Below are 13,632 nucleotides of genomic sequence, written 5' to 3' on the forward strand. Positions count from 1 at the left end.
TTTATGTTTGGGTTAATTTAGGAATCAAGTCCGTTTTATTTATTTTTAATCTTTTGAATTGCAACTATTCTATTTTGTCACTAAGCGTACATTGTCTTCGGTTTTCCTGTCCTTATTGGTGCATCGTAAATAATAGGTCGCTCCCTTCTCGGTGGAGGCGCGCTAATACTTGGACGCACGGGGCGTGCGTCGCGTGAAGCTGTGGCGCCATTCAAGATGATGGCAGCAATTATCAGCAGTATACCAAAAAGCGCAACAACTTTCATTTTTATAATTTTTGTGTAATTTTGAATATAATAAAAAAATATTTATTGGTTTTTAACGCGTTTTTTACGAGCTTGTGTGCTATTTTAAAGCTGGGAAGCGTTTGTTTTAACTGATAGCGTTTTAGCAAGCTTTTATACTGTGCCCTGGCATCTCTATCTCTATGTGGTGGGAATCACCATCAAGCTGTGAAATGTTTTTCTTTATTTTGTATGCTGATAAGGTCAGTTGACTTGAGTTTTGGAAATCACCATCTCGGGAACATGTGCATGCATATATGTATGTGTATATACATATGTATATCGATGAAGTAAGTTCAAATAATTGAGTTAAGGTTTATTTTTGTTAAATTAATTTCTGGTGCTTTACATACTAGTTCACTCACTTAAAAAGCTTTTACTTGGCACTTTTGAAACGTTTAAGCGTAAAAACATGCCTATAAATTTTAATAATTGCTGGAAACTCTTCAGCTCACATCAAAATTTTGATGTTTTTTTTTTTAATAAACATCAACAATAGAAATTTCTGTACAAATATCGATAAAAGTGTCTACTAACTTCCTAAATAATTTCTTTTTAATTTGGCAAAATTGAGAAAAAACCAAACTTTCCATAAATTATGCTTCATGCCCAGTGTGGTAGAGTCTTGAAATTGAGGGGCAGAATTGGCATATTAAAAACCATAAAGTAAGTTGTATTCAATGTCCAATAAATACTTATATCTTTCTATTTAACAAATTTTCATAATCATCAGACGTCAAGTCGACTTTTGGGATAAAGAAAAAGCGGAAGAAGATATCTACCACATGAAGGAGGTACAAATCCATATGTATGTACATATCAATGGTCCTCTGCAATAACCACATAACTCGAAATTTCATATGTATGTATAATTAAAATATACATATGTACATATAACGGATTAGCTTGAAAAAATAACCATATTTTTCTGTGGATAATCGACATTTGTTTACTTTTTTACCAATACGAATTGCGTCATTACGTTCCAAAAAACGCGAACTTTATTTTCTCTACTAAATTTTTTTTATAATTTGAGTTGTTTCGTTATTGCAGAGGACCATAGGTACAAATGTATGTACATACGCAGAATTTCACGTTCAATTTCTATTAATCCCTTTTTAAATATTGTTAGACAAGAGAAAAGCTTCGAGCGTTACGTAAAAGCATGTTGGAAATAGAAAGTAAGCTCGATGCTAGTATCAAAGCCCTGGAAAAGTCTAGTGAAGTGACAAACAAACTTAAGGGCAAGAAGAAGGATCCTAAAAATTGATTAAAGTGGTGCACATTTAATGTGGCGCGGAACTGACTTACGATGATTAAATATGAAGGAAAGCAGTAATCAAGGAAGAATTTGCACAACGATTTGGAAAATATTACATAAATTTAGTTCCATACTTTAATACATCGGGAAATCTTAAAGCGAGATACAAACAAATTTTTGAAAATAATATTCTGTTTATTGGGTGTGTAGGAACTCGCGAAAACGGTAATTAAAAATCTACGTTGAGGAATAGAGCTGGTTGGAAGTGCAATCGCGCACACGGTTGTATTGGCTTTAGAAAAAAATGAAATTGCTTTTCAATAATATTGACAGCGAAAAGTTGAAAATGCAAGAAATCAGTAATTTCTCTTGTATAAGCCCTCGATATGTACCCATAGGTTTCTGCTGAAATAGGAATAAGTAAGGCGTTTTAAAATGTTTTTTTTGTCGTTTTCTACGTTTGCATGGAATTACGCTAATGCAGATGTAAATGCGTGCTTGAATAGAAGCAGCTGCATATGGCATTCTAGAAATTCAAAATGGTGGATCCTTATTGGAGCTGTCTATATCATGAAAATGTTAAAACAGGATGTACATGGCGTATGAGTAACATTCTCATCTTGTCTGAGTAACTCATACGCCATGTATATATCGTTACCTTAATTCAAAAAGGCCCGAACCAACACTTTTTTCGAAACTGCGTTTTTCACAGATTTTGGTAGGAGACACCTAAAGTACATCTTTAATAAAAATTCTAAAGTGTTAGTACCAAAAACAACGGAGTTTCATGCCACTTTTTAAAAAGTCCTACCACCACAGGTAGTAGCATAAGAGCGAAAACAACATTTGCGTTTATTTTGTTGATGCTTCTGGTATCAAAAGTGTCAAAAACTGACAAAATTTAATTTTTTGATTTCAAATTCGTCGAATTTTTATAAATGATCTATAAATTTTAAGATTTTGATTTACATGTTTATTTAGACAGTAAGTTATATTTTCATAAAAAAATAATAATTATTTTCCATTTTTTCTTCTTGTTTTGTTTTAAATAAAACTTATTCTAAAAAAAAAATTGAATGTTCGAATTCGATGCTTTACAAATGTCGGGATTTTTGGCCACAGAAATCTGGTCACCGTAGATATAGTACATATGTATTGCAAATATGTCCATAAAAAGATTGCAATTTTACTGCGAAAAACAACGGATAATGGCATATGTACTTACTTTTATGGAATTTCTCACCACTACCACAAAACTGAAAATTGATCTGTATGTATGTACTATGCTGCGTTAACATTATTAAATGTTTTGATTTAATAAATTCAACAAACCCATCAAAACATCATTAATTTAAAGGCAGTAAAGTGAGAAAAATCCATTCCTTTTCTATGTTTTGACCAACACAGTTTTTCATTACCTTTCGGCACTGTCTTCTGGGTAGTGTGGTCTGGTACTGGCTAATGCTAATATCCGTGATAGCAAAATGTTGAGAACATACATACGGATATTTTAGAAGGCTTTTCTTGGTCACGCCGCAGGCAACAAACCATTTTTGTCTCACAAAAAGAAGCGCTGGAAATTTTAAAAATTTTATTCCGCCTTATACCGCAACTGATTTTTATTTTTAATTAAAAACAACGAGTCGGTAACGTCGATAACTATATTTAACGGGAGATTAGCGTTAACCAGACATTGAGTAATCGGCCCTTAGTGCGTGTGTGAATCGGTAACAAAGTTCTATGGGGAAAGCTGTTGAATAATATTTTTACTATGGTGAGACGGTTTTGCCAATCTGCTGTGTGAAATTAAATCTTTTTTGACAGCAGTACATTTTTGATAACCGCAGATTTATGTGGCATAAAATATTCCGAATTGAAGTAAAATCAATATATTAAGAAAACGTCTACCATCGTTGATTGCAGTTCATCAATTTAAGCTTTTATTTAACGAAAAATTACACACATAAACAATCTTTGCGATTGTAAAAATTTTCTATTCATTTGTCAAAAATTTCACTAGCCTCATAAGCTACTGAAATTTTATTCACCTCATAGTTGTCAAAAATTTACTCGCCGCGAACTTTGTTACCGATTCACACACGCTCTTAGAATTTTTGTGAGAAAAAATTTCAAATATTTGACATTTTCGAGACCAAATAATTTGAAAAAAAAATAAGCTGCGCTACTAATACCATGATAAAAACATAGCAAGGTCCCAGCCAAGGCACATTAAACAGGTAGTATCAGTAGAGCAAAAACAACATTTGCGTGTATTTTGTTGTTGCTTCTGGTATCGAAAGTGTCAAAAACTGTTCTGAATTTTTTCTTCTAAATTAAAGCGTGCCATGTGAAATACAAAAAATTATAAAAAATAAAAAATTGAAATTGGAAAAAATAAAAATTGTTGCAACTTTCTTTCCTAGTAAATTTGTTTGCTTCTCGAAGCATTGATCCATCCTTTACAAGGGCCAGTAATCAGCGGTTGTGCTGCTGAGTTGGGCGAACGTTCCAAAAGCTGCTATTCAATCCCTTGTTTTGTATGGAAAAAGGTTTCACATGCAAATGGATTTTAACAATTCAGAATTTTTGTGAGAAAAAATTAAAAATATTTGACATTTTCGAGACCAAATAATTTGAAAATAAATCAAATCAGCTGCTCTACTGATACTACCTGTTCAATGTACCTTGGTCCCAGCAAACATTTGGAGTCATAAATGAGTCTTTAAGGAGTCCTATTTCGGAGCTATTACGCTCATAATGAGCTCATTTAAGAGTCCGATATGAGTGTGTTTCCCTTCCTACGAATGTCGACTTATATGAGCTTAAATTCATACATCAAATGAGCCTCAATATGAGTCATATTGGACTCTTATTGGCCTCATATACGGCTCATTTTGGACTCTTTTAAAACAAGTTTTGGCCTCACATATGACTCTTTTTGAGACCCTTATCGGCCTCATAAATTGCTACATTCGGACTCTTATTTTAGTTTGCTCTTTGAGTCTTATTCAACTCACTATATTTGCAAAGGCATTCCGCAAAAAGTCCTTGCAAATAACATACATACATACTTACATGCATATACACATTCCAACATGCATTCAATAGCAGCAGCTGAAGCTAAATTTTGTTCATTTTTTGTTTTCTAATTATTTTCAATTTCTGTATAAACAAGTTTAGATATAAATTTCAAATCTTTATTGTTTTTTATATTGGCACAAGGTGCTGGCTCATAACTTGGCTCATATATGAATCCTAAAAGATTCATATAAGAGTAAACAATTTTTTGTTTTTGAAACTCATATTTCTTACCTACCTAGGACACCTTTCGGACTCATATATTCTGAACGCTCAGAATATGTTTGCGGGGGTAGAACCGTTCTCTCAATTTGTCGGCCATGTTTTTTTTTTTTGAAGTTTGCCAACATTTTAAAATCATATAAAAGTGAAAATAAAAAATTTAAATTGTTCGAAATTGTTGTTGCTTGAGATTGAAAATGAAAATGTGTGTGTGAGTTGTGAGTAAATTTAAAAATTAAATTGTTTGCAAACGTCAAGAATTTTAAAAGTGACTCTCAGCGGTTCTACCTTACTATATTTTTATCATGACTAATACTATGTCTTCAATGTGCCTTGGCCCTACCTGTTTTAAACCGACTGCAAAAAAAAGGAGGTTATCAATTCGTCGGAATATTTTTTTTTATGTATGTTACCGCATAACTTTTTTTTCTGTAAAATAGAATAAAAACTGTTGGTTAGGGCCTTTGTGAATTAAGGTGACGATATGTATGCACGAAGATATCGATACCTGAGTGGAAGATCGGCCTATCTCGGCAACCTCTGAATACTTTTGAGTATAAGTGGAATGGAGTAATTTCCAGCGATAGTTTGAGGAGCACGGAGTATTCTCTTCGATATTTTTCATAGTTTCGTTCCTCAACTTTTCTGGATGAAACCTGTAAAACTGTCAAAAAGAAAAATTGCTCTCAGAAAAAGAGAAAAGCCAAAAAGTACGGGAACGCTTTTCGGGTAAAAACTGGTAAAACTGTAAAAGTACACCGTGGGCGCCATTATTTGTTTACATATCATTTCTTTATCATTTTCAGATCTGCTAAATGCTTGATATTTCTTCGCTGCGATATATTAAAGAAGGTGAAAGGAATGCAGATACACTTTTTTTTGCTTACTCACTTTCAAATCATTTGAACAGCTGATGGTTTGACTCTACCAGATTTTACCACAAAAATTCTTCAGGTAAAATCTTGCAACTTCTGACAAAGAGAGGCTCGATTTTACTCCCGCATTTTCCCCTACTTTGCAACTTCTTGCGAGTTAGGGAACGCAACTAATGTGTACTAAAACCCGACATAACCTAACATAACCATATAAGGTAAATATACACTCTTTTTGTAGTTAATTTCAAATTGATAAAATTTGATTTTATTTGTGATATATGTATGTATAATAGCATAGCTGTATAACTAATTTTTGTTCAAAAATACTTATATACTTATATAGTAATCAAACAATTAATGCAATGGGTGCAACTCGCAAATACTACACTCCGCACTAATGTTTTTACTTACTCACACATAGTACTTCACTTATTTGCAAGTGTGTATTATTGTAACGAGTTTTCACTATTTATTTATGTATGTGTACATTTATTTACAGTCTACTGCACACTGTGAAGTGGGTATTGTTTCAACACAATTTTTTTTTTTAAGTATTTCAAGTGATTTTATTTAAGTAATTTTCCAACTCCTCTAAACAAATTAAAAGCAAAATATATGCGTTTTTTCTGTTTCTATGGCAAAACGAGCTTTAACTAAATTTAAAAATAATACGTTTTCACAGAAATTTGAGAAACCAGAAAAATTCAATATTAAACAAAAAAAAATATCGAAACATAAAGTTAGTAAAAATAAATAATACAAATAATAGTACAAAACTAATAACCAAAGCAAACATTAAAAAACATAAGTGTATAATGGGCGTGTTTTTTTAGACGCATATACATACATCTGCGCTCAATGTGTAAAACAAACAAGCATCGGTAATATAAATTTTAAGCGCAGATACGTATGCGTGTGAAAAAAACACGCCTAATATGTATTAAAAGAATTATTGAAAGCTTCACGCTTTAATACATACTTCTAATAATTTAATTTTCTTATGGATTAAAGTAAAAGTTTTGTTCTTCTTCATTTTCAGAGAGGTTAACCTTAAGTTTGCAATATTACTTAAACTTAAATTTAATAAAGAAAAGATACTACAATACTCCAGTGAATACTTTTGCGCCTTTTAAGTGCTTATTTGTTTAAAATATTTACTTTCAATAAAATTAAGTAATTAATTCACTTTTACATATACAAAATAACTATATATTTGCTTATTTTCAAAGTTATCTTCATTTTGTGATTTGCGCTTTGTAACAATTGTATATAAAAGTTGCATTTTCACTGTTTATGTGGAATTTTTTTTTTTTTTTTTGTATTTCATTTTATTGTTTATGCAACATTTCTTTACACTATGAATTTAATATATGTACATGTATTGCTACACAAGTGTTATAAGTACAAAAATATTTCAATTTTACACATTTATTACTCTTAGTGTTGATTTTTATTCTATTAATTTTTATAATATTGTTCTTCCAGAACAGACTGTTGCTTTCCATATACATATATAGTTAACGTGAACTAGATTAATCGGAGAACAAATTGTTGTAATTTTTATTCAACACCGTTTTTATATTTCCAAAAAAAAAAAATCAAGGTTACACAATTTTTGAGTTTTTGGCACCCCAGAAATGTTGAGTGTATTTAGAATATTTTCTTTTTGTTTCAATGGCCCATAAAATTGGCCCAAAATTTTGGAACTTCGTCGTGCTTTTCTCATAATTTAATTTACAAAGAACGGCTTTCGGGTTGCCGTTAATGGCTTGCGAGCTTAAGCTATCTAAGCGCAGCTGTTTGCCGCCCACACTCCGAATTCAACTAGCTTACTACTAAGTTAAAATTAAAGCAATTCTGTGGAGCCTATCAGCGTTTAAAAATCAAGCATTGCTTGGTTGCAAAATTGAGGTTTAATTAGATAAGCACACTAAAAATAAGCAACATACAAAGGTATGTGCATACCTATGTATGCATGTATGTAGTATACATATATAGGGCGAACTTTTTGTACATTCCGAAACGATGTTACCAAACTGAATTTATTTTTAACCAATAACAAGTTTGTTTTTAAAGTTTGTTAGCTAATTTCAACTGTTTATATTTCTTACTATGCAACATGGTTGTGACCACTGAGGTAGGGCTATTGTGTTAACTATTGCATACCTAAAGGATTGTTTTATTTTTTAATACATTTTCTATCACTCTGTTATAACTACTTTGTAAATACTGTCTTGGCGAAAATTATTTCAAAAATTAAGTAAAATTACTTTTTTTTTTATTTATTAACTTCATATTCCATATTTCTTTGTATTCTTTAAAATTTGTGACTTCAAACACAGTAACAATGAAAAGAAGAGCAACTATTTCTAATAACAGTAAATTAGGTTTGTATTGAACTGACGCTAACAGGAATGTTGTTTCTATTCAAAAAAAAGAGCAAACAAAACTATAATAATTCTTCAAACGTTTGATAAATAAAAAGTAATATGTAGCTACATATGTATGTATGTAGGTATGTAACGAAAACACGAGCGGTTGCCACTTGAAGCGCTTATCTCCGCGCCACGTTGCTGCCTTTTTCCGCTTACATCCCATTCCCAACGCCGAAAAGCACGCCAGCAGCGCTTCCATGCAAGCAACTCTCATAAATACTACTTCCTCCACTTCCACTTCCGCTTCCACACGCGTCTACTACTCGCACTTTTTCATCCGCCGCACTTAGCTCGTCAGACGCTTGCTGGCCAACTCCTGCAGCTTCTGCAGCGCCAATGTCTTATTGATCTCGACAAGATCGCGACTATATTTGGCCGCTTGCAGTTGCACTTCGAGTATTTTCATGCGCATCAAATGCTCTTTGCTCTGCATATCCATGAAGGCGCGCATCTCAGGCGTGCTACTAGGCGCAATACCCAACGCACTGCCGCCCAGCTGTGAGGTTGCTGTGTTGGCTATTGCAGCGGCAGCGGCGCCATTCATTGACAAATCATGCAACACCTCTTCGCCATTACCGCTGCCACTCGAGCTGCGCGGACGCTTAACCAGTGGCTGGTCGTTGCTGCTTGGTGTTGTCATTTGCTGTTGTTGCTGATGCTGTTGGCTATGTTGCTGCGCGGCGGCGGCAGCGAAATTATTCTGTAAGGCAGCTGCAGCGGCAGCGGCTGCCGAGGGAAATTGCCCGGTACGTAACGCATTCAACGCTTCCAATGTGGCGGAGATGTTGCTCATGTTGAAGGCAGGCTGGAAGGCGCCCATGTCGCCGGCGCTGCCACCGATCGCTGCACCACCGCCACTAGCACCGTTCTGTGTGAGAAAGCTGGGGTTGGTGAGTTCACTGGCCGTCGCCAAATTACCAGCTGGACTGTGTAGGCTGGCGCGTTCGAGATCGTGTGCGCCCAGGCGGCTGAGGTTCGGCGAAGAGGAGGAGGGACGGCGTTCACCGGCCGCCAGTGATTCATGGTGATTGTTGACGGTGTCGTTGAAGGTCTCATTGGTTTCCTCTTTGATATCGACATCGCAGAGCTCCTGTGGTGGGGTGCGACTGCTGTAAAGGGAGGGAGAAAACAAAGCGTTAGTGCGAAGCGATTCCGCGGAAAAAGATAAAAAAAATTTAGGAAACTTTGCACAACTCCCCTTTTTATTATTTATGAATTATTATTATTTTTTAAAAGCTGTTTCCGAAAATTCAATTAACCCTCCACTTACTCATCCATATCGTGATCATCCTCGCCATTTTGTTCATCTTCGCGATATTCGTAATCCTCTTCAAGCGCCAACGGTATCTTTGAGTAGTCAATTCCATCCAAAGCTTCTGATTTGCAAGCTTTCTTGGCCTCCTGCATGAATTCCCAAACTTCGAATGTGAATGGCGATGGCTTCTTGCGATCAGCGACCTCTGCACCAAATCTGGCCAAACGATTATTATAGTCTAAAATTTCGTTACGCGTGCAAGCTGGAAGTCAAAAAAGTGCCGTTTTATAATTTGAGCGTAAAAACCTTATCGAAACTTATTTCATTTAAAACAAATGCTAATACTATTTATTTTGAGTGTGCAGCCAGATTAGGCTACAAATCGACAAATCCATAGGCGAAAACTACTTTACGCGCGAAAAATCCACTGTAGTTTTTTGAGTTTAAAATAAAATGTTTGTTTGCTTTAATTTTTTTTTAATTACTATCTAACAAATTAGGTGGAAGTATTCCATTAAACCGAAAAGGCTAATTAACCCTCACATTTCTTCAGAATCCAATTCTCATTTACCTTTCATGCGCCGCCATTGCTCCTTCAAGCGATTACAGGTGCGATCTGTACCAAATTGACTTGAGAATTTCTGATGTATTATCTTCCAGGCTTTATTCTTTACCGCCGTCAACCCCGCATCGAGTCTTTTGTTTTCGATAATCCGCATGTCCTTGCGACACAAGTCAAGCAAGAACTTCTTCTCCTGATGATTCCAGTTTTGTGTGCGTTCACGCTTTTTGTACATATTCATGGCAGGACTGTTCATGTATTGCTGCATTTCTGTTGAGAGAAATAGGAAACATATTTTTATTAGAAATTATAAAATTTATAGAAAAGGCTAAGAGAAGAGAATGAAGAGCAACATATCGAAGTCAGCCGGTGTTACGTAACAGAATGGCTCTCTGTTTAGATCGGCAAACTATATCCTTGAAAAGTACCTTACAGCAGAGTTACACCGCACGCTTCTGCTTTGGGTTGACATGCAACCCCCGGCCAACAACCAACTTGTGCTGCGTATGCCAGAGCAACTCCACTTTGACTAGAAGCAATTTCCAGAACGGATGCAGCCACCAAAGACATTTTCTGGCCTTAGATTACAAAGGTATTATTCCCGTAATGCTTATGCTGTATGGCGACTTAGGACTCCACGGTCACCATAGAAATTCCCCAAAGAGTTTTAAAGAATTCAGCTACAGTTCTTGGTCGGATAGAGATCTAGGTCGTGCCGGTAGACCCGACTGTAGTGGAAAGACCTCCACACCGTGCAACACGCCGTTTAACCAAGCACCTGACTTGCACAGCACCTTCTAGTGAACAAGCGCCTACCTTCTGTATTTTGCAGAACTCTACGTCCGCATTCGTCGACTCAGACCGCAACAGATCGCAGAACACACAGCGGCAAGCGCAACATTGCCCTAACGCCCCACATAGCGGTCAGACTCCGAAGACACACATGAGACTTTGGTTGCTTAGCTGCAACGGACTTCAGATAAGATAGAGGAAATAACCGTCTTCATGTATGTATGTGTATTGACTACTTCGCTGCAAGAAATTCACAGCAACTCCCCTTTACCTAAATAACTTTAGACGAGTGTGATAGAAAGGGATCTGAGATATTATTTCTATCTTCACAAGTTGAGAAGCTCACTAGAGCAGGCAGCAACGGAAGGTGGACTAATCCGCACACCTGCGCTGTATCACCTTGGCTACGGTTTGATGAACAAAGAAAACGGAGTGTACTAAGGCTCTCAAAACCAAACGTTAGGTTATGAGGGACCAGAGAAAACGCATCAAAATTCTGGCGGACCACTGCTGCGGGAGTTCTGACAGATTGAGGAAAATTCCACTAGAGGGTCTGCTATGATTCGCTAGGAAATCTGTATGGTTTTAACACATGTAGAGATTGGCATGGGGAAATCTTTTTCTGGGCATCACAAGTCTACGAGTGTACTATTTTTCAGAGCTGCCCGCACAACCCAACCTAACATAGGAATATTCAATTCTTACCTCCTTTTATATCGACTCCTTCCAACAAATTGTGATTACTATTCTGCCAATTGACGGCGATTTTCATAAAAGCCTCCAAATCGGTGGCTGAATATTGTTTATTAACCTGAAAAGAAAAGAAAATATTATTAGTCAAGTGTACTTATTTCTTGGATAAAAGGTCTTATCCCAATATTGCAATACTATAGCACTTAGTGTAGTAAGATACAAAGTTTAAAATATTTTAACGAAAATTTTAGAGGCAACTGGCTCATATGAGGAACAATTTTTTTTTTCGTGAAATTGCTATAGAATCGTTAACAATTTATATTTTGTGATGAGAGAAGAATATTTCCCTTCCGAAATCTTCAAAAAATAAAATTATGGCGCATTTTTATTTTTAAAATTTTACTAAGTATTGGGCAAAAAATGTTGCACCTCCTTTATGTACATACCTTCATATGTATGCACGCCCAGACTTACATATGTAATTTTAAGTAATATGCATTTATTTAAGAATTCAAAGCCTGTCACATCATAAAATCTTAATGATTATTTAGGTGCACAAAATCGAGTCAATGAACTCGTTTTTGTCAATCAGAAATTAAGAAAAAGAAAACAGAATAATTATTTAAAAATAAAAAATAAAACAATGAACTAATGCAAATAAGTAAATAAATTCTTTCTTGAATTTCTAAAGACATGCCATTTTGATAAAACAAGCATGAAAAAATTACATCTTTTATAAACAAATTTATTCATATAATTTTTAACTGCGTGCTGATTTTTTGAGATATTTTTTTGTAAGAATGCATGTATGTATATAAGTATGTACATTGGAGTGCATCACTCTCCATACACAAAAAAAATTTGGTACTATTTTTGCAACGGAAATATAAAATTTAATATATCTTAGAATTTCCGCCGAAATATTTCGGAAAAATATTAAGAATTAAGTGAGCTGGACTTATTTGAAAAAAAAAATATCCAAAAACCGAGTTTTTTATAAACGAAGTTAGTTTTTTCTAAAAAAAAAAAATCCCCTCAGATTGTAGAAGCGTTTAAGCTTAAAAGGTCTGCATAAAACGCTTCCAAAAATTTATCAGCGGAACCAAATTTATAAGATTTATAAAGGTATTTTCAAATCGGTTCAGCACACGTAAACTTTTCCAAAATATTATGGCGGAAGTCTTAGAATAAAATGAATTTAAAAATTCCCGTGAAAAAACCCGCAACTTTTTTGGTGTCGCACCCTAATGTACATTTGTTCGTGCATATTTGATAACCAATTAAATGGCAACGATCGTACAACAACAAACGTACAGCATCTCATAAATAAAACAGCGACCAGACCAGTTCGTTCGTTAGAATCATTCTAAGTGCTATTAAAAAAAAAGACTCGAAAGCTGATTGGTTAGTTTGTTTAAGCGATTGAATTTATTTACGCGTATTTATTATTAGTAATTACACATATGTATGTACGCACGCATACATAGACACACTTGAGTCAGTTTTAAAAGTAGATATTTCGACAAAGCGGCCATTTTGTTTATATCAACGAATAGAAATGTGATTAATAAATACATATGTACATACATACATACATATGTATGCACTCAAATGCGAATTGACCATTTTTAACAGCTTCCATTAGTAGAAGGCTTTCAGATGAATATTTCATAGCGCGCTGCTAGCATTAAAAAAAAAAAAACAACAACATGAATGAGAAATCTTAGTGAAAGCAATGCAAAGAGTAATTATGTTGTATCTATGTTTGTAAATATGTATGTATGTTTTGTAGAAATACGAAATAGAACACTTGAAAGTAATAAAATAATTCAAAATAAATAATGCATGTCATTATAAACCATACGAAAGTACATAAACACATTTGTGTATACATTTACATGTGATCGCACATAGATTTGTACATATATATGTATTCGTATATATTTGTAAGTGAATTTTTTCGGCGTACAATGGCACTCAATTATTAAAAAAGAAACAGCACCACACCACATAAATTCTCGCATTCGATAATTTTGATTCTTTTCATCTTTTATCCATTAAGCGGCGAATAAGGCCGATGGACTTGGCTGACTGACAGGCGCGCCGCCGCTGCTGTAGCCACCAAGCGCATGAAGCCAGCTTAACTAAGCAGTTGAATGACTTTTAATGTTAAGC

At 34.7% G+C, this 13,632-nt stretch overlaps 1 protein-coding gene across 1 annotated transcript; it reads right to left on the minus strand.

Annotated features, from left to right (window-relative positions):
- Positions 1-6,455: 6,455 nt before the first annotated feature.
- On the minus strand, positions 6,456-11,575 carry LOC118743240 (the record flags this gene model as incomplete). Its single annotated transcript, XM_036475801.1, is given in 4 exon segments — positions 6,456-9,264; positions 9,426-9,672; positions 9,982-10,242; positions 11,470-11,575. Coding segments are annotated over 4 exon segments (1,437 nt in total), but the record flags the coding sequence as incomplete, so codon positions are not given.
- Between the last annotated feature and the right edge of the window lie 2,057 nt (positions 11,576-13,632).

This window comes from Rhagoletis pomonella, unplaced genomic scaffold (assembly GCF_013731165.1).
Source record: "Rhagoletis pomonella isolate Grant_MI unplaced genomic scaffold, Rhpom_1.0 Rhpom_scaffold_00007, whole genome shotgun sequence".
In the NCBI taxonomy this organism is placed as follows: Eukaryota; Metazoa; Arthropoda; class Insecta; order Diptera; family Tephritidae; genus Rhagoletis; species Rhagoletis pomonella.